A 22,452-nucleotide genomic window follows, 5' to 3' on the forward strand; every position below is an offset into this window, starting at 1 on the left:
ACCACGGAATGATTTCTCCCTGCTGCACTCTCTGACCTTTCTGTTCCTGGGATCTAACCAGCATAGGAGAAGATAATTAGCCACCCACAACAGTTCCACATTGGTGACAGCTCCGACAGATCTGTGAGACAGAGCTTTGTAATGAATGAGAGCCATTTGGGGGGGAAGGATTATTATCTCCAAGACTGTATATATTTTACATTGAATGTGGTTCGATATTGGTGATGAAGCCTTGTAATTTCTACCTGAAGGAACTTTTATCAACATATGGGTAATTGTTACTTACGCCATTGTGATGACACTAAAATCCAGCCAGTTCCATGGATCACGAAGAAATGTAAAGTCATCAATGACAAATCCACGAGCAAATATCTTTATCATTGCTTCAAAGGTATAAATCCCAGTGAATGCATACCTGCAGATAAACAATTAAGGCAGATAGGAATGAAGTGGGCAAAAGTAACATTGTAAGTCAATAAATCAGGATCCAATTAAAAGTAACTTAAATACTGGACTGCATTTTTTAAACATTACATTTCTTTAGGAAAAACATCCATTATATCACATTGGTAGTGTCCCTACCTCTGAGCCAGGAGACCTGGGGTTTAAGTTCCACCTGTTCCAGAGGTGTGTAAGAACATCTCTAAACATGTTGATTAGAAAATATCTATTTTGGTGGTCATCAAGTTTACATAACCTACCATTGAAAAGTATGAGTCAATTATTAGCAAAGTGTTTAATGCAAAGATAATCTCAACCAAAGGACTCATGTACAGGCAGTTTAATATAAAACATCAAGCCAAAGGACCTTTTGCCATCTGCATCCAGGTATCAGACAGTCTTACACACAAATCTTTCTCTATTAATGCCATGCCTTTGCCTGATTTTTAATTTGGGATGGCGTTTTACATGCCAGGGGTAGGAACGGAAATCTGAATACATCCGTTATAGTAAAATAGATATGAAGTAATGAAAAGAATTCAAAATAATTCTCAGACATTTACTGTGTCAGGGTTGGCCAGTTTTAGTGAGTCTACAGAATGACATATGAAGTTACAAAAAACAATCTTAAGGAAGATTATCCTTTTGCTCTTGTCAAAATACAAACATGTATTTGAAACCTGATCCAATTACATTGACTTTCTCTACTATCTCCAGCTTCTGCACCCTCATTAATCTACCTAACCTATTGTTTGCTCCTCATGTGCCCCATTCCCTAAGGCTCAATTTCTGGCCCTCTTTACTTGCTTCTCCACACACCATCCCTTGGCAGCTTCCACATCTCCTGATGATACAAACATCTAGCTCTCCATCACCACTGACAATAGGACCACTACTGGTTGAATAATTCGCCAACATCAAGTCACGAATGAGCCATAATTTTCTCTAACTTAGATTTGATAATGCTGTTTAGTTTCACCATAACCTATAGGCACATTTGTCCCGATCTCACACCAGAATACCCCTTTCTAACTGCTGCTTTAGGCTGAATCCAATGTGCAATCATAATGTTTTGACTCTGACCTGAGTTTCCAGTTTCTTATTCTATACATCAGCTGACTGCTTTCTTACATCCATGCTCTTTAAATATCTCCTTGCTGCTGGAGCCCGCCTGATAACTTCATTCAATCCAACCTTGACTTTCACAATGTGTTCCTTGCAAATTTCCTCTTAGATCAATTCAAAATTGCCCAAGTTCTATTATATTTATATTTCCTACATTAAAATTTATTCTCATCAAATTTGCTTCGCTCCTCAAACTGATATTCATATTCTTAAGCCTAATTTTTCTCCAAAATATCACCCAATTAATTATTGTAAATTCCTGAAATTCCCCAAATCGTAGATTCCACTGGTACTCTGATTCTAATTTGCTTTGCATATCTTCTTTCTCCATTTCACAAACGATAGAAGGCTTTGACCATTTTGATTCAACTCTCTGGAAAAACCTGAACTGCTAACTTCTAAAATCTGTACAGAACCCATCTCTTTGACATTGTGTTTAGTTACCACATTTTACTCTTCTGATCCTACTCAGGCTTTCTGTTTCTCTGACTCTTCTCCATTGTGATGTTTATATGTTAAAGTCACTATCTGAACAAGCATTCTTATTGGGAAGCTCCTTCCAATTTAAGTGCTGGACTGTTCTTCCAATACTATTGAGAAGCTCTTCTAAGTGAGGTGACGATAGGGACAAGTGGTTAAAAGATCCATGAGCTAAGGGAGCGAAATGGAATGGAACAGAAATCCTGCTGCTGTTTCTTATTCAGGGAATGTGACTGAGATGTGAGGACCAAATTTGTCTGAGTTTGGATGTTCCTTATTGCCCATGGACACATGAGAAAACTGGCACTTGTGCAGGGTACTAGAGGGTTGGAGGTGCGAACAACACATTTCAGAAATATATCTCCGAAATGAGGTGAGGAAATTGGAGGAGCAAAACATTGTCTAATTAAAGAGAATACGGACCATTTCAGAAATAATTTTTTAAAATAAGGAATATTATCCGACTGGACAGAGACTTAAAGGGATAATGTGTTATTAAGCCATGTGCTTCATTGGTGAATATTTAGTTCTTGCATCTATCTTTAATACAGGTGGAGTTTTTTTTAACAAAAATTAATATTTAGATAATAATTGCAAGGCCAACATTTCTGCCACTCTCTGTTGTCCTTGATACATGGTACTTGGTCTTCTTGAACAATCCATGTGGTAAATGCACTTGCACACTACTGAGCTGAAATGCCAGTGCAGCTCCACTCACTTTGAAGCACTATCAGAGAATTAACAGTGAACTATAACAGCAAATACTAACAATACACTCGGTCTTATCTGCTAACAGAACATCAGTATGCCACAATTCCAGGACAGCTGTGAATAATGATCAAACATTTACCAACAATGACACATGAATTAATAAAGTGATTAGCAAGAAGAAATTAATTCATAAACTTACTCTACATTTTTTGTCCAAGGCGCTGGATCACTCATTGTCATGAACACACAGTTTGCTAAAATTGTAAACATGATGAATAAACTAAATAATTTACAAAATCAAGGTTAAGGAAAACAGCATCTCTTATATCTCTATTAAATATTATTTAATATTTTCTATTACTCAAAGCATTGATACACACTGAATTATTGCTACCTAAGGAGGAATGATGGTTCAGTGGTTAGCATTGCTGTCCCCCAGTGTGAAGGACTCAGGTTCAATTCTACCTTCAGATCACTGTCTGTGTAGAATTTGCATATTCTCCCTGTGTCTGTGTGGGTTTGCTCTGGTTTCCTTCCACAGTCCAAAGATGTGCAGGTTAGATGATTCAGCCATTCTAAATTGCCCCTTGTGTGCAGGCTAGATGGATTAGCTATGGGGATAGATCTGGGTGGATGCTTTTTGGAGGATTTGATGTACTGAATGCACACTTTAGGAATTATATCGATATTCTGCTGTCTTCCTTTCATTCCAAGAGATATTTGATGCTACAGTTAACTGCTTGCTTTCCTGATATTGCAACAGGTTATTGGATTATTCCAATCTGTCTCCACCGTCATTTAAACTCTTCAACGATGATTTATTTTCCTAAGTTTAGCCCACACTTTACTCACAAAATAGCTAATAAAAAAGAGCTGTGGTATTTACATGTTTTCAATAGCAGTCTCTAAACAAAAATCATCTCTGCAGAAGTGAGCAAGAAGGATATGAATGGATAAGGATTTTGATGGCAATTCTCCGGAGGGGGTGAAAGGGACTCAGCAAGTACAGTGCAGACGTTGTACTGAACCGAAAAATGGCATTCCCCTTGTTTATCACAATGAATGTCTGAAACAGAAAACAAAACACGGGTTAATGTGACAATGGAGTTCGAGAGACGAGTAAAGCAGTTTGAACCAACTTGTTTTTGACCTCCGTGCTACCAAATTGTAAGTTGCTGGTTTTGCAATATTAACCTTTCTGGGGAATAATTACCTGGACCTAGAGAGAAAGGTTGAGGGAAATACTCAGGGGAGAAAGTGAGGTCTGCAGATGCTGGAGATCAAAGTTGAAACTTTATTGCTGGAACAGCACAGCAGGTCAGGCAGCATCCAGGGAACAGGAGATTCGACGTTTCGGGCACAGGCCTGTGCCCGAAACGTCGAATCTCCTGTTCCCTGGATGCTGCCTGACCTGCTGTGCTGTTCCAGCAATAAAGTTTCAACTGAGGGAAATACTCAGTTCTGCATAGACTAACTCTAACCCAATCGCATTGACAGTATGTGGCCTGGAAACTATTGCTCAAGGTTTCGGCCAGTAGGCTAGAGACATTTGCAATTTCGCCAGTGGTTAATTTTATGAATGAACTGCATTTACCATGTTCCATTTGCTTTGCTGCCACAGGAGATTGCAAGGAGCAGGATGCTTTAGAGATCTGTTTGAGGAAAGTAGGTAGAGTTTTCAGGATGAGCAAATCTGAGGGTAGAGGATGGGTGCTGGCAGCAGAACAGAAGATTACTGTGATAATTGAAGGGAACTGACTGTGCACTCTGCTACAGCCTCTCAACAACTGGAAAAAGTGGGACAATTACATTACTTGCCTTCTCCCCACTTCAAGAAAATTTCAGTTGGAGCCATACAGCACAGCAAGTAGAATAATTACCATTTGAAGCAGGGGAGTTGGTTGCTGATTTTGAAATGAAGCCTGAAGATTAAATCAAACTGGTAATTAGCTGTTCAAAGGCTGCCTTAGATTTTTGTTTGGTGGCATTTGTTGTTCATTTGAGAAACAGATAGCAGGTAATTAAAACAACCTCCAGCTTTTCCGATCTCCCACGGCAAAGCATCATAGGATGATCAGCCCAGTTCCTCCATTTCATCTGTAGTTCGAATCAAATATCACAGGGCCTTAAAATTACAATTGCAATGATTAGAGTGCAAATGCTCAGCTCATTGTGTGAAACTGCTATTTTAATGCAGCTGTTAATCTGTCTAAAATAAATGTGTTAACACTTCAATGAGGAAATTTGATTATGAAAACATTATGTGCTGGCCTTCTAATATTCACACAGCACCATTTCAAAACTAATAAGATTACAAGAGTACAAAGCATAGCAGCTGCAATTCAATATGAGCAACATACAAATCAGATTGAGAGCCAGGCCAGCCGTACTGTGGACAAATCTTGCTGAAGCAGTGGTGCTTTCAAGTCATTTGGAGAGGTGCCAACAGACCTGTCCCAAGGACTCTCCTTCTCAAACTCTTCCCTCACCTGAGATCTGGTGGCCCTCAGATTAAATCACCACCAGTTGCTTCTCTCTAATAAGAGAACAGCACCTATGATCTGGTAAGACTATGGCAACACAACAACAACCCATGAACGGACCCACCAACCACATTTTCAATCTGGTATTGGCAAGGCCAACGGTGAACTTTGAGTGGAATTGAGATCAGTTTCAGCCAGTCAGCAGCACCATAGACAAAACTGTAGATGCTGCTGGAATTGCATCCTTGCTGTCCCAAGATCATGGAGAACACAAGACCAAGGTAAGTGGTTTTTGAGTGGTGGCTTTCTGGATTGAGGGGTGGGATGGCACAGAGAGAGGGAATGGCAGTGGGACAGGAAGCAAGAGCTCCCCTCCCTGTGCCCAGTCTCTTAATTGGGCAGTGATTGTTTTGGGTGAGGGACTTTGTCACCCTCTTTCCCAGACTGCTGTCCTCACAAGGGTGACCTACTGGTCACGCTGCAATGCAACAGGCCACACCTACAGCAAGGTTCAGCCTAGCTGTACGTGACGTGAGGCCTGAGGGGGGTCTCGATTGGAGAGGGCTAGAAGGTCCACTGTGGGCTTTCCCAACTTAATTCTGATGGAGATGAGAAGATGGCAGGATTTAGCCACCTTCACACCCTACCTGAGGAAGTGCCTTTCTGGCCTCTTAGCTCAACAATATATAGAGCCAAAGATTCTGTCATCTGGTAAAGTTTGTCAGTTAACAAACATTACTATATTGATAGTAATGTTAATAATGCCCTACAGCATTATGTATTTGACTTGACAGTATTTGATTGGATGGATCAGGCCTCTTTAATGACTTTAATCTCTACTGCTACAGACATAAGGACAGCAATAATGTAATTGGGAATTGATTTGCCACTCATAAACATGTTAAATTAGATTTCTGATATTTTTATGCATGCAGATACGTATTGTCAGCCTGCCTTCCACCAAAGATAATTAGGATCTACAGTGTCAGAAAATCAAATGTGATTGCTCCATTCTTGTCTGTTGTGGTCTCAAAATTGACAGCTCAAAGTGATCTCTTCCCTATACTTTCAATGTCAGCTGCTAAGAGCTCAATTTATAAAGCTCATCGAGAGCTCTTTCCTGTGTTACAACAAGGGTCTAGGCTGAAAGCACAGGGTAACACTGATGGCATTCAATTAAATACCTCACACTCACCGTTGCTGGGAGGGAATGTGCAGTGCAGAGTAGGGTATAACTAACCCTTCATAAAATTTGAAATTCTAGGTTAAAGCTTCTTTCCTGTTAGTGAAATGTCACAAGGGGAGGAGAATCAGAGAAATCTTGGCCCGACTTGGAATTATTTTGCAAGACTTGGAAATCATCATTCACAGGATCAGTTCACTGATGTACCATTCAAGGGATGTAAAGTGTATGATTTAATGGCACAAAGTATCAAATCTCTACCTGAACAGCAAAGCCCAGGGTGAGCCTGCTATTGGTCCTTGGGCCTCATTTCCAACAAAGCAAGCAACTTATTGGGAGAAAAGGTAATCACTGCTGAGGATTGGGCCACTGCAATGCCCAGCTGATGACTTGGTTGGCTGTGTAATAGATCAAGAATGGGTGCTGAAGGCCTGATTTCTCTCAGTTTGAATGAGATCTAACACATCTAACTACTGGTTCAAGAGAAATGGGTAGAGCCTCTGATAGAGAGTGTTCATAATTCGCCTCAAAGCAGTCAAACTGGCAAAAAGATTGAGAGACTTCACCCATAAGCTATGTCCAATCCAAACAGAATGTCCACCAACATTTAAACAGGTTTAGAAGTCGTAGACTCTGCTCGTAAACTGGTCTCACTCCCAGGTTGGATTAATCATCATGTTGTGCTCCTGGTAATGTCTTCTGTTCGCTGCCATTCAAGGGAGGTCTTACAATTAAATTTTTTTAGCATAAGGCAATAATAGGTGAGTCGAAAGCATTTAAATACTAAAAAATAACCTTTACTTACTAAGCAATTAATTATTGTAAACCAATGCAACTTGTGAAAGTATTTGTACAGTTTGTTTAGTTATTTAAATACAGATTACTCACAGGCCACTCAAAAATGTTAAACTAGATCATGGTAGCTTATATTTGTTCATATATTTGTTTTCAGCATCAGTTCATTGCTGAAAAGTGAAATAAGCAATTACATTGTAAAGTCACGTCTGATTATACTGGCTTATATTTGTGACTATGCAACTAACATTCAGTGAAAAATTGAAACATATTGAAACCTCGGAAAGCCAGAACAATTTTGAGGACAATTTGTACCCTGGGCCTGCCACAGTGGGCACCCACATCACCTGTTCCACTCACCCTTCCTCCCCTTAGCAGGTTACAACCCACCATTTTCCAAAACCCTTTCACTTCCAAATTTGATTCACGTCATCCTATATGAATAATAATTACCTTTCAATCCATTGGGACCATTTTAGAATGCTGGGTAGTTTGAAAGATCATAACTAATGTATCTCTGCAGCTACCTTTATTCAAACCTTTGGATATCGGCCATCAAGTTCAGGAAATTGGTTGGATTTTAGTCCCATTAGTTTCTCTAGCACCCTCTCTGTCCTAATATTAATTGCTTTATGATTTTCATTCTCATTAGGATAGTTCCTCACTATTTTTGATGTTTTTTTTTGTGTCATCAGAATCTCTAAAACAACAAATAAAATGGCAATTTTATCACAGCATATTTTTAAAAATAGAAATTACTGCCCTGGTTAACTCCTGAGGTGGCTGATAATTCACTCACAGGATTTAATTGCTATCAGTTAGTTTCTCATAATAAATTATGTCCATCTCCTTTTTACTTTCAACAGTTGAGGTTCCTGTGGAAGTAATGAATCTTTCTGGGACTTACTCTCTTTGAGCTATAAAATGGGTCTAATTCTTCCAGAGGTTCTGCAATTAAGTTTGAAGGGAGGTCTCCATAAATAAATGGCAAGGGTTTGCCAGCCTCCAGATCACTTTTGGGTTGGGGTTTGTCATCTTCATCTTCTACCGGTGGTTTTGTTGCCTTTTCAGCTTTTTCCTTAGCAATTCTTTTCTCAATTTCAGCCAAAGATTCTCTGGTGAATTTGCGTAAACTGTCAGGCCCCGGATGAGTGAGGAAACATGCCATCTTCTCATTCTGTAGCCCTTCAATCTGTGTCAATCAATCTCCTCAGCAAAACGGCTGTACTTCAGAAATAACAAATTAATCTGTGAAAAGGAAATCAGATATTTTGGTGACATAAGTATTACATACAGAAAATTGCACATTAATCAACAACGATACATAATGACCATAATGTTCCTAAGAATTGACTCAAAAAGAAATGCAGTGATTACAACAGTCATCAACACACCACATTCAAGGTCTGCTGTGGAAAGTCTACTGACAATTTGTGTACAATATAAGGTCTAAAACTATCCCTGAAAAATACAGATACAAATTCAATAAACTACAAAAACTAATTTCCAATTTAATGGTAATCTGTGTAATTTCTCTGACCAATAGAGGATTTCCTTTTTATTTCATCTGTTTTATTAAACAGCTAAAAAACATGACACATCCAGACTCAGTCTCCATGAAAATTGGCCAAAAAGAAAGAAACAAAAAATTTTGCAAGGCTATTCAGTGCTGATTAATATTTCCCAATCAATCATGAATTTGCAAATGACACAAAAATAGGTGGGATGGTAAATTGCAGTGAGGAAATAAGAACCTTACAATGGATACAGATAGGTTAGGAGAGTGGGCCAAAATGTGGTAGATGGAGTTTAACATAGATAAGTGTGAGGTCATGCATTTGGGTCGAAAAAATGGGAAGGTGGCCTGTGATTTTAATGGGAAAAGTCTTCAGGTGCTCCGGTGCAGAGGGATCTAGGTGTACTTGTTCATGAGTTACAGAAAACTAGCATGCAAGTACAGCAGATAATGAAGAAAGTGAATAAATGTTGGTTTTTTTGTTAAAGGAATGGAATATAAAGGCAAGGAAGTATTGTTGCAACTATACAAGTTATTGGTGAGACCGCACCTGGAGTATTGTGCACAGTTTTGGTCCCCTTATCTGAGGGAAGATGTAATGGCAGTGGAGGTTCATTAGATTGATCCTCGAGATGAGGGGTTTGTTGAATGAAGAGAGGTTGAACAGATTCACAGAATCCCTAGAGTGTGGAAACAGGCCATTTGGCCCAACAAATCTACACCGATCCTCTGAAGAGTAACCCACCCAGACCCATTCCCCTACCATATTACTCTACATTTCCCCTGATTAACACACCTAACGTATACACCCCTGAACACTATGGGCAACTTAGCATAGCCAATTCACCTAACCTGCACATCTTTGGACTGTGGGAGGAAACTGAAGCACCCAGAGGAAATCCTTGCAGACACAGAAAATGAGCAACACCACACAGACACACAGTCGCCCGAGGCTGGAATCACACCTCGGTCCCCAGCGCTGTGAGGCAGCAGTGCTCCTACTGAGCCACCGTAGTTTAGCCCTGGAATTTAGAAGAATGAGGGGGCGATCAAATCGAGGTATTCAAGTTGATAAAAGATGTGGATAAAATAGACGTGAAATGGATGCTTCATCTTGTGAGGCATTCGAGGATGAGAGGTCATAGTCTTAGGCTAAGGTGTAGCAAATTTAAAACAGAGTTGAGGAGAAACTACTTCTCCCAAAGGATTGTGAATCTGTGGAATTTGTTACCCCAAAGTGCAGTGGATACTGGGACAGTGAGTAAGTTTAAGGAGGAGCTAGACAGATTTTTAATTGGTAATGGTTTGAAGGGATATGGAGAGAAAGCAGGAAAATGGGGGTGAGGAGTATATTAGCCATGATCAAATGGCGGAGCAGGCTCAATGGGCTGAATGGCCTAATTCTGCTCCTATATCTTATGAACAAACTTACATTTTTATATGAGTTGTTAGAGAATGCTTGTTGGATCTCATTAAAAATGATATTTGTTTTAAAGGAAAATTACAAAACTGATACTTGAGGAACATGCTAACATATTAGGAGAAAATTATTGCAGATGCTGGAATCTGTTCTGAAAACAAAAATTCCTGGAGATCACAGCAGGTCAGGCAGCATCTGTGCAGAGACAGCAATCTAACGTTCGAATCGAGATGACTCTTCATCAGAGCTAATATATTAGTTTGCCTCTAATGTCTGTGGTGTAAATGAGGAGTGCTTGATTCGTGTTGGGAGCAGAAATGGTTACAAACTATAAAATAGTGAAAAGTATCACACCTCATTTGCTGTCTCAGATATAGTATCTCATCACACTATTGAAAGAACAATATGAGAGACTCCCAGTGTGCTGGCCTATATTTATTTCCCAATGAGAAGTCACTAAAATAAATTATTTGGTCACTTTGCAAAGGCTTTGTAGTGATTTTATTGTCACTCATGCAATAACTCATTAGCTTTCTGTGTGCTAATTGAATACATAATTGTTAGATGACAATAGCGATCACACCTCAGAAGTGCTTAAAATCTTGTGAAGCTTTAGGAAGTCCTGACATTGTGAAATGTGTTTTACATAAATGCAAGTTCTTTTTGTTATAGAATCACAGAGTAGGCCTACACTTGCAGGAGGAGTTGGCGTCTGCTGCGAGATGTAAAGAGGGCATTGAGAAGACTAAATTCATGAAGAGCAGGATTTCCATTTCTAAGTCACAGGATGCCCTAGCTTCTACAGTTGATGACCAAATTGTTTGATTGTCAGCTCCATCAGGGCAGGCAGTGCCAGAGCTCTGTAATCAGTACTGATGGGATGGCAGGCAAGACCATGAATGAAACACCAAATGTAGGTAAGTCAGGGTTGCTGTCAAGGTATGGTTTTGCCAGCCTGGTGTGGGGATGAGGAGGGTGGAGAGGTTGGTTTTTAAGTAGATGAGAGTAAGAAGAAAGTGGGATACTGTCCTCTGGGGGGGGGAACAGCCCCACTAGAAAAGTGTACCCTCCGAAGATAGTAGGCCCTTCCTTCCAGTTTTAAGCAGCTTTTAAAAAATGAATAGTCTTAAGCCTGCATCAACCATATTTTTAGTACAGATAGGGTAATATTAAGGTCAGTTGACTTTTTAACAAGCTAAATTGACCCTTACTTAATGGTTTACATTATTGGACTGCAATGTTGGTATTTGCCCACACTCTGCAATATGAGGTTGATGGGCATTTGATGGGGAAGGTGGTAGGCTGGGCACCTGCCCTATTTTACATATATCCCCCTCCCCACAAACCACACCTGGTAGGGGCACGTAACGTCCAGCCCATTGTTATGGTACAGAGAGAGAGGCCTTTCAGCCCATAGCACTTGCATTGACCTTGTGAATGAGTAATACATCTTCAGGCAATCCCCTGCCTTCTCTTACTATCCCTGCAAATTTTCCTTTTCAAATAACAATATAATTCTCTTTGAATTGCCTTGATTGAATCTCTCCACCGCACTCTGTGTCTGCACATACTAATCTTAGCACTCGCTACATATAAAAGCTGCTCCTCCTGTCTTCATTTTTTTTGTCAATTAATATACACCTGTTCGTGCTCATTCTTGACCCTTCCACCAATGGGAATGCTTTCTGTCTGTCTAGACTCCTCGTGGTTTTTAATGTCTCCATCAAATCTCCTGTCAACTTTCTCTTCCCCAAAGAAATCACCTTTGCCAAATAAAAATCTCTCTGCAAGATTTGTGAAGGTTTGTAGCTCAAGTTGAGGTTTAGGGTGTAGGTTTGCTCGCTGAGCTGTAGGTTTGATATCCAGACGTTTCATTACCTGGCTAGGTAACATCATCAGTGGCGACTTCCAAGTGAAGCGATGTCTTTTTGTGGCTAGCTGGTGTTCATGTATCCTGGTGGCTAACTTTCTTCCTGTTTGTCCTACGTAGTGTTTGTGGCAGTCCTTGCATGGAATTTTGTAGATGATGTTGGTTTTGTCCATGGGTTGTACTGGGTCTTTTAAGTTTGTTAGTTTTTGTTTGAGAGTGTTGGTGGGTTTGTGTGGTATGAGGATTCCGAGGGGTCTTAGTAGTCTGGCTGTCATTTCTGAAACTTCTTTGATGTATGGTAAGGTGTTGAGGGTTTCTGGCTGTGTTTGGTCTGTTTGTCGTGCTTTATCCTGGGACAGGCTAAGCAAAGACATGCCAGAGAATTCCTAGTGGCCTGGCACTCCAACCACAATGCCATAAACAAACACATGAATCTAGATGCCATCTGTCAACCCCTCAGAAAACAAACAGGAAATGGCATCACCACAAACTCCAGGAACCCCATCCAGGAGAAAGGTATAAATAGAAAGCAAGAGACAACAGCTTCGCTTCACTTGGAGGTCGCCACTGATGATGTTACCTAGCCAGGTAATGAAACGTCTGTATATCAAACCTATAGCTCAGCGAGCAAACCTACACCCTAAAAATCTCTCTATCTCAAATTCTGAGATTTTCAGTTAAATCCCAGGCTCAGTAGATTTCTGGGAGAAAGAATTCTAGATTTCCAGCACATTTTGTGTCAAAAACTGTAATCTGTCATTACCCCGAAACATCAAGTTCTCATTTTAACATTAACCCCTTGCTGCAATCCCTCAACAGAGCGAAAAGTGTGACCATGTACCTACCTTTGCAATTTATTTTAGTAATTTTGAATACCTCATTTCGATCACTCCATGAACTACTACACTTAAAGGCTTACAAGATTAGTTTCAGTAATCGATTATAATGATCCCTGGAATGGTAAGTCTAACATAGGAGGAATGGCTGAGGATCCTGGGATTGTATTCATTGGAGTTTAGAAGATTAAGGGGAGATCTAATAGAAACTTACAAGATAATACATGGCTTGGAAAGGACGCTAGGAAATTGTTTCCGTTAGGCGAGGAGACTAGGACCCGTGGGGGCAAATTTAGAACAGAAATTTAGAATTAGAGGGGGCAAATTTAGAACAGAAATGCGGAGACATTTCTTCAGCCAGAGAGTGGTGAGCCTGTGGAAGTCATTGCCGCGGAGTGCAGTGGAGGCCGGGACGCTAAATGTCTTCAAGGCAGAGATTGATAAATTCTTGATATCACAAGGAATTAAGGGCTACGGGGAAAATGCGGGTAAGTGGAGTTGAAATGCCCATCAGCCATGATTGAATGGCGGAGTAGACTCAATGGGCCGAATGGCCTTACTTTCACTCCTATGTCTTTTGGTCTTATAATTTAACCCTTTTCAGCCATTATCATTCTAATGGGCCAACATTGTGATCCCTCCAATATATTCCCTTATATGCATTGGCAAGTTCTAAACACAATACTGTTGATAATAAAATCAGAAAATGCCAAAGAAACTCAGCATCATTTGCAGATGAGAGAGAAATAAAGTTAATGCTTCAAGTCCAATATGGCCTTTTCCTCAGAACATTACTTTAGTTATATTCCAGCCATAACTGCTACTCTGTTGTACACACAAAAGTTCCATCACATGCTATTCTCCAAATGAAAGAAAATAATCAGTTGCCTGGATATTGTCTTTCTACGTTAGCTCTGAGTTTGTGCTCTCAATGCTGGCTCAATGGAAATTAATTTTCTTAGTTTTATATATATAATTGAAATGATATTTATGACTTAAATTTATCCAGTGATCCTTTATACCTGTATTGCAGTAAACAATTCATTTGTAAATAATCTTTGAGAGGCTGGGAGTATAGCGAGGACACTGTTCTTCATAAGACATGTAATATCGAAGATTCCGCTGCTTTGGGTGGGCCTTATAATCTAATAAGAAGATAGTGCAGTTAGAAATCCCAATCAAATGCACCAGTTAAGCCAATGGATGATCTGAAGAAATTTGGCTCTTCAAGCTCGAAAACGTGGCTTCTAAGCAGATAATCCAACTTAAGATACAAAGATAAGATACAAAGATACTTAAGATACAAAGCAGCAAACCATATGGGCAACAGAAGTCTGGAAACCAACCTCAAACTAATCAGTGACAGCAAGCTCAATGGAGCACACTTTCAAACTGTGTTTTTACACAGACACATCAGGCCATGGAGCAGATTTCTAGTCGTGGTAGTCAAGAGCAAAACATAGTTGTTATTGACCCTGCATTGGATTCCGAACTTAGGGTTCGAATCTCATTTGAGGACTTGATTTTTCTTTGATTTCATTTAATTTATTATTGTCACATTATCTAAGTACAGTGAAAAGTTTTGTTTTGCAAACAGTACAGCAGATCTTACCATAGTAAAATCATTGGGTAATCGAACAGAGCGTGGAATACAAAGTTATGGCTGCAAAGAAGGTGCACAAAGAGCAAGGTCAACATTTAGATTTGAAATTTGAGAGTCAGCAATCTAACAACAGCTGTTCTTGAACCTGTTGGCATGTGTGTTTAAGCTTTTGTATCTTCTGCCTGATCGAAGAAACTGGAAGAGATTATAACCAAGGTGGAAGGGGTCTTTGATAATATTGGTTGCCTTTCCGAGGCATTCAGAAGTGCAGATGGAGTCAATGGATGGAAGGTTGGCTTGTGTGATGGACTGAGCTCTGTTCACAACTCTCCACGGTTTCTTACAGTCCTGAGCAGAGCAGTTGCTGTAGCACATTACTCAGCCAAACAGGTGGATTATCCCTGGAAATTCCTGCAATATGGGAAAAGTACAATTGGGAGAGCCTCCTGGTTAGCCATGCTCGATACAGAGTGACAACCATCAAAATACAGTCTCTGGCGACATACTTGTGACCCGTTCTAGAAAGAACTTTGTCTTGAAACAGATGTAAGGTGCTTTGTCTACTTGATGAACCGTGAGGCGCCAGAACAGTAAAGAAGAAAACCAAAGAAGTGGAGAGCAAACTTGGGGAAAAACATTGGATATCATAAAGGGGGAGCAGTGTTCTGGTTATGCTGTTTGAGTGACTGAAGATACAGCTGGAAAACCGCACACTTTGTCAGAGCTTTGTAAAGTGTTCCCTTTTTACACTGATAGTACTTACAAATTGTCAGGATGAATGCAAAATGAAAAGCTTTTCTCAGATCAGGTCGTGTTCCACCAAATGGGTATTTGTATTAAGAAATTTTGGAAGACTCTCCTGATGTGTTTCTATTGTATTAATGTTGTGACAGCAGTTACTTCTCAAATGTGTTTTGTTTTTTGCGTTTTGAGAAGCACTTGCCTACTTTTCAAACCTGCAGTTACACCAGCTTCTGTTGATGACAGTACATTTGTCTCTGAGCCTGGGAAAGCAGTATCCATTTCTACGCAACAATTAATGGGGCATTTCACAGCTGCCAGTACGTTAATAAAAGACTGCCTTCATATGGAGCCAAGGATCTAAATATGCAAACTAATCCCCTGCCTAACTCATGAAATACAAAAGGAAAACAAAATATGGAAATTACATGAAAAGGGCAGAGAACTGGTAAGGTCATATGCGAATAAGGTAATGAATAACTCCATGATACATGTTTAGAAGCTAATGAAAAGAAGTTTGTTCAATAATTTCTCACAAAAACCACATTCTTTATTTTATCTATTTTCAAGATGGCAGATAATCAACTCTAGTATTTGTATACCACTTGTCACCACTTCAGAAAATCCAAAGCACTTTTTTGGAAGTGGTCAAGTAGAGAAAGCTATAAAATTGTGCACACAGTAAGCTCTCCCTGAGCATCAATAAGATAAAATGAGAAAACGTCCATTCCAATGGTGATGGATGAATCAAAAATGTTAAGCAGGTTACTCTCCTGTGCTTTGTTGAGGAGCGTTATATTTTTCATATGCACCTGAGAAGGTAAACAGTTCTTTGATTTAACATCTATCTAAAAGGTACAATATTCCTTCATTACCACATTGAACTATTTGTCTTTATTACACAACCAAATCTTGAGAGCAACTTGAACCCCAAAACCTTCTAACTTAGGGGCAAGAGTATGATCACTGCCAAGATTGATATGACTCCAGTTGTATTGTGTGGTTTATCTATACCAGAGAATCATTTTAAGAGACAATTCTATAATATGGCGCAATGACACCAGGGATGAAAGTTTTACCATCCCTACGGAGGGCAATGTCAATGTAATGTCAGGCAGAATGGCCAGAGTTTCAAAACTGCCATCGGATCTCCCATAGCCATCACCTTGACAGATTTGGTGGAACCTGAAATATGCACAAAAATTAATGTCAGGACTTCTGTGTTGCTACCTACCCCAATATGCTATTTCCTGGATTTAAAACTTTCCTGTGAGGTCGGTGGTTTTCTTAAACCTCTATAAATCATATTATGTCAGTAGATTCATGAACCATGAATACTGCATGTTTTTGGAGTCAGGAAGGTTTTGCTTGGTTCAGATAAATTGTCAACATCACATGCTGTATGATCATTTAAATTTTTTTCTAGTGTAGCTTTTGACGAGAAGGCTTTGTTCTGGCAATTTCTCTGGTCCATATGCACCAACCAACCTCACCTTCCTGTAGCCATCCATTTCAGCTACCCCTCCCAACACCCCCCAAACCCCCTGCACACACACCAAGATATGTCCATTCTGGGCCTCCTGCACTGCCTAAATAAGGCCACCCACAAACTGGAGGAGGAACACCTCACCTTCCACCTCGGGAGCCTACAACCACATGGTCTCAAACATTGAATTCACTAGCTTCCAAAGACCCCTCCCCCCATCCCAGCCCAGATCCAACCCTCCAACTTGGCTCTGCCCTCTTGACCTGACATACCTGTCCATCTTACTTCCCACCTATCCACTCCATACTTCCCAATGATCTATCACAATCACCTCCAACCTTCGACCCTCCCCTCCCTTCTATTGCTATCCCAAATACCTTTCCCCAAGCCCCATCCACCCCATTTATTCCTCAGGCCCCTTCTCCCTCCCCGGTTCTGATGGAAGATTAAACCCAAAATGTCAACTCTCTTGCTCCTCAGATGCTGCCTGACCTGCTGTGCTTTTCTCAGTCCCACACTTGTTGGAGAAGTCAGTCGATCATCTGCATTCTCACTATCTCCCTTTTTTCTAAACAGGTAAGTATTCACTAAATTGACCAACATTGTGAACGTGTTCTAATGAATTAGAATACTTTAACTACTGAATTGGTTTCTCTTCTAAATTCAACAGTATTTAGATTAAAATCTTAAGTGTGTCATTTATAGCTTTTGCTTTAATCTTTACACTGATTCACTGTCAAGGCATCTGTTCAGTGTTTTGAGCAGTATGCTGGTTCACCAATCTGTTCAGATTACTTCAAAGGTTTTTATATATTCAACTCTACAGACATTTTCTATTCATCTGATATGGAATCTCAGTATTTAAACTTCAGATTTAAATCCCTGATGGATCAATTCAGTTCAGGACACTGCTCCCATGGGCACTGAGAGCTTTTGTTTTGATTTGCATTTTTATGAGCAGTTAATAGCATTATCTTATTTTGTTGAGGTTTTTGAGTGACCTTTTGTTTATTTTGGCAGTTTTATGAGCACTTAAGTTGAATTATTTTTCTCAAGTGTGCTTTGAATTTTAATGTTTCAATGAGAGTTTCACAAGCATATCAAAGACTACCCAATGTTGTCTGTCAGTGCCTATGGCCACTATGGAGAGGATAAGGGTGTTTACAAAGCAAGGGGAAGTTGGCCCAACACGCAGTCAGTATTGGGCCAATTCCCCGGTGAATGAAGACAGGCTTCAGGCCTGCTTCGCGATGCAGAAGCCCTGATAGCTTATCATGGAAATAGTGTAGTCAGGAATTGGTGCAGGTCTACAAGATCAGAAAATGGCTCGACTCATGACTCTCACCTTGAAGGGCAAGATTCAGGCCCAGTTCCATGCTTCAACATGGCCACAGTACACAAGATTATGAGTTCACGGTTTGGTTTGTCAGTTAATGTCTTTGAATTAGGAGATGAAAAACATATTATATCTTTCAGCATCTCAGGCTATCGCGAAGCAGTTTATAGCCAATGACAGACTTTTCTGAGTTTAGTCATCATTGTAATCAGGGAATCATGCCAGACAGGATTTATAAGCAGCAGTATGATAACGGCCAGATAATTTATATCAATTATGATGGAGGGAGAAATATTGGTCAGCATACTGCTCCAACTCCCTTACCCTTCGAGTGGCCCAGGAAGAGGCAATTGGCTAAAAAGTGCCATAGTACATTGGCAGAACATGCCAACTAGCCAATTGGAAACCACAACTGATAGAAGGTGGAGCGGCATGGTGGCTCAGTGGTTAGCACTACAGCCTCACAGCACCAGCGACCCAGGTTCCATTCCAGCCTCGGGTGACTGTTTGTGTGGAGTTTGCACGTTCTCCCTGTGTCTGCATGGGTTTTCTCTGGGTTTCCTCCCACAGTCACAAAGATGTGCAGGTGAGGTGGATTGGCCATGCTAAATTGTCCATAGTGTTAGGAGCATTAGTCAGAGGGAAATAGGTCTGTGTGGGTTACTCTTCAGAGTGGTGGTGTAGACTTGTTGGTCCAAAGGGCCTGTTTCCGCACTATAAGGAATATAATCTAGCAACAGCAGCAATGTTTATATTGATGCATGATCGCCATTGAACATCTCTGCATACGTGCACATCCACAGAGGATTCTGCTATCTCCAGAACATCAATTTACAACTTTTAAAAACAATTTCAGCCAATGAGATGTTGACCCATTTCCGTGCACCTCAGCAGTATCACCAGCCAGTGAAGAAATTGACACATTTACAATAAGTTTTGATTACTTCACTGAAATACCAAACAGGAAATTTGTACAAATAAATGTATGTGTTTGTGGCTAAAATCACGAGGGACAATTCAAATTTTAAGGGCAGAATGTTATAAGGGTCTGGGTGACATGGGCTATGGTGAGAAATGAGGGAGAGCCACGTGAGAAGTCAAGCAAGGTTATTCTCAACATTAGAAGAAGCTTGTTGCATTTTCCAACTAAGATCTGAGTGTCAAGATGAGATTCTTTCTACTGAGCGATCAGGTACCTATGGACAGGTATCAGTGCTTGCCTCATTAATATGCAGCATCCTATCCTATCGCCTACCATGAGGAAGCTCATTAACGATTCACCAAACTCATCAACTCGTCAACAATTCCTAACATCAAAGTCAGAGAATGTACCTGGCTCCTCCGCCTTGGATGTGGGTATGCTCCATGGGCAGCATGCACATAGCCAACATCCTCAAACATTGGCATGTGATAATACCAGCCTCACCATCACGAATCATGGAACATCTCAGATCCACATGCTTTGCACTTAATACTGACCTCATGGCACAGTAGTAATCATCAGTCCAGCGCTGATTCAAAGACTGTTGTCCACAAGATACTCAGCTTGTGGACTGGATCGGGCTGCATCTCAGAGCTTGTTCTCTTGTTCTCTTAATGCCCACTCACCTTGAGCATGCTCACAGTATCTCTGCCTTACCTCGCCTTGCCATTTATCTCTTCAGCCAGAGATACCAGACTTACAGTACTGCTGTGTTGCCGTGACTATTTAACAAGGGTTTGTGGTGGTTTTCAGAAGTCCTCAGTCAAGTCGAAGGAGACTCTCTTCAATCAGGGAGTCTCAACACAATAAGACAAGGTCAGCCTCCAATACCAGTCCAAGGACTTTGGAAGCAGTCAGTCCTTTTAAGGTGAGAGGAGAGAGATTTAAAAAAAGACAAGAAGGGCAATTTTTTTACACAGAGGGTGGTTTAAGTATGGAACAAACTTCCTGAGGAAGTGGTGGATGTAGTCATAGTTACAACGTTTAAGAAACCTTGGATAAGTACATGGAGGATATGGGCCAGAAACAGACACATGCAAATAGTTTAGTTGAGGATTATAGTCAGCATGGACTGATTGGACTATATGACTCTATGACTCTTCCTCCGATTATACACACTGCCTGCTATGCCATCTTTAAAATGGGAGCTGTTTACCATTGGTTCCAAATGAAGTCACATTCCTCTTTGCACATGTGCACTCAATGTATTGGACATAGCATTCACGTCCAGGTCACAAACATAATAACAAATTAAAGTACAACAAATTCCTACAAATAACAATGTGATAATGACCAGATAATAAATTTTAGTGGGATAAATGTTTGTCCGAACACCAGGGAGCACTCTTCTGCCCTTTTTCAAGATAATGACACTAGCTCTTCCATGTCAACCTGGAAGGGCAGACAGGATCTCTGTTTAAAAAATTGCCACCTTAGAGTGTGCAGCACCCCCTCAGTACTGCATTGAAGCTTCAGTCAGGATTTGTATGCTCACATTGCTGAAACATGATGAAAACCCACAATTCTCTGGCTCAGAGATGAGAATGCTAATGACATAGCCAAACCCAGGCTGAGCAGCTAAATTCACAGCTGGAAAGAGACAGCTGCTGCTGTACTGAGAGAAGGTACACACTAACAGAACCATAAATCCAGTTCATGTAATGCAACTTCTCCCAAAATGTTTAGAATTGCTTCAACATTTAAACACAAGCAATAAAACCTTCGCCAAAAGTGTTTTATTTCATTCTCACTCTTGCTCTGACAGATGAAATGGGGATGGGAGGCCTTGTAAATGCATTATTCAGGACAGCAGCCAAAGTTTGATTATTTTTGCACATGCACTTGCTCTTTCAAAATTGGAAAGATGGAAGCTGTTAGAATTTCTGCCAAGCATCTACAATCATTTACTGGTAGAACAGCCATTTATCCCACTTGTCCCAGGTTTCTGATGACCTTTGGTTGAATTTATGTCTGGAGAAATTGATGGCATATTTCTTTTTTCTGCTTAACATTCTTACATCAAATTAATATGAAGAAGTTGAGGTTTTACATATGTGAAAAATTAGCCATTCATTCTCTGAAGCTCTTCTCTTCAGAACTGACCAACTGAGATTAGTTGCTGGAACTCTTTCCCTTGTGTCAGAGATTGTTGGGTTCAAGCCAGCCTCTTTGATTAGAGCATGTCAGAGTACATTCAACAAACTGGTATTCATAGTGGGAATTCATATTCAAAGAGGTGATTCTGATTCCTGACATCTCTGGGAGCAGAACGCCAATGAATTAATCATGCAATTTGAGCTGGTAACACTGTGTTTGAGACACCAGCCCATATAACTGGAGATAAAAGATCCCGTGGGATAATGATGAGAGAGTTCTCTTACTATCCTGTCCTTTCTTCGTAACCGTCACCGCCCAGAAAAAAAGTTGACCATTCTCTACATTTGCTGACTGTGGGATCTTGCTGTGCACAAAATGGCAGCAAAAATGGCTGAACAAACTTGTTCTGGCTATGGACAGAGTGCAATAAATGTTTACCAGACTGATTCCTGGGATGGCACGACTGATGTGCAAAGAGGGATTGCACTGGTTAGGACTAAATTCATTGAAGAATGAGGGGCATCTCTTAGAAATCTCTAAAATTCTAACTGACTTAGTGCAGGAACAATGTCCCCAATGACTGGTGAGTCTAGAACCAGGAGCACAGTTTCAGGATACAAGGTAAACTCTTTAGGACATGAGATGAGGAGAAGTTCTTCACCTAGATAGTGGTGAGCCTGTGGAATTCTCTGCCACAGAAAGAGATTGAAGGCAAAACACTGAATGTTTTCAAGGAGTAAAATATAATTCTTAGATCTAGATTTAAATTAATTTAATATTGTCACTTCTACCGAGTTACAGTGAAAATTGGATGATGTTACTACTTTCTAGTTTCGTTCCAGATTACAGAATAAATAGTATAAATGGTAAAGTACTGAATAAATTGAGATTACCAAAACTGAAACAGCTTTAAAAGTTAATCTTTCCCTATTCATAGACTTCACCCTCTCTGTTCCTCCAGTTGCTGAAGAAAGTGGGAACAGGGAACTGAGTTGCACGATCAGCCATGATTCTCCTGAATGAGAGAACAGGCTCAAAGAGCAAAATGGCTGACTCCTGCATCCATTTTTTATGTTTCTACATAATCATGTATATAATTAGTTACAGGAGAAAGTGAGGACTGCAGATGCTGGAGATCAGAGCTGAAAATGTGTTGCTGGAAAAGCGCAGCAGGTCAGGCAGCATCCAAGGAGCAGGAGAATCGACGTTTCGGGCATGAGCCCTTCTTCAGGAATGAGGAAAGTGAGCCAAGCAGGCTAAGATAAAAGGTAGGGAGGAGGGACTTGGGGGAGGGGCGTTGGAAATGCATAGGTGGAAGGAGGTCAAGGTGAGGGTGATAGGCCGGAG

The 22,452-nt window shown here is 40.4% G+C and overlaps 1 protein-coding gene across 2 annotated transcripts in view; it reads right to left on the reverse strand.

Moving 5' to 3' along the window:
* Positions 1-22,452, reverse strand: part of LOC122539987 (sodium channel protein type 4 subunit alpha-like) — a 185,520-nt gene that overhangs the window by 109,785 nt on the left and 53,283 nt on the right. Inside the window, exons 2-6 of one of the 2 annotated variants that reach the window (XM_043675247.1) lie at positions 13,883-14,005; positions 8,126-8,466; positions 3,705-3,823; positions 2,957-3,046; positions 287-415 (exon numbers count right to left, since the gene is read on the reverse strand). In XM_043675247.1, the coding sequence (XP_043531182.1) occupies positions 287-415; positions 2,957-3,046; positions 3,705-3,823; positions 8,126-8,386 (599 nt within the window). In that variant the 5' untranslated portion in view covers positions 8,387-8,466; positions 13,883-14,005. The remainder of the gene's footprint in view (positions 1-286; positions 416-2,956; positions 3,047-3,704; positions 3,824-8,125; positions 8,467-13,882; positions 14,006-22,452) is intronic. The other variant, XM_043675246.1, reaches the window with a different exon arrangement.

Source organism: Chiloscyllium plagiosum, chromosome 33 (genome assembly GCF_004010195.1).
Source record: "Chiloscyllium plagiosum isolate BGI_BamShark_2017 chromosome 33, ASM401019v2, whole genome shotgun sequence".
Taxonomy (NCBI): Eukaryota; Metazoa; Chordata; class Chondrichthyes; order Orectolobiformes; family Hemiscylliidae; genus Chiloscyllium; species Chiloscyllium plagiosum.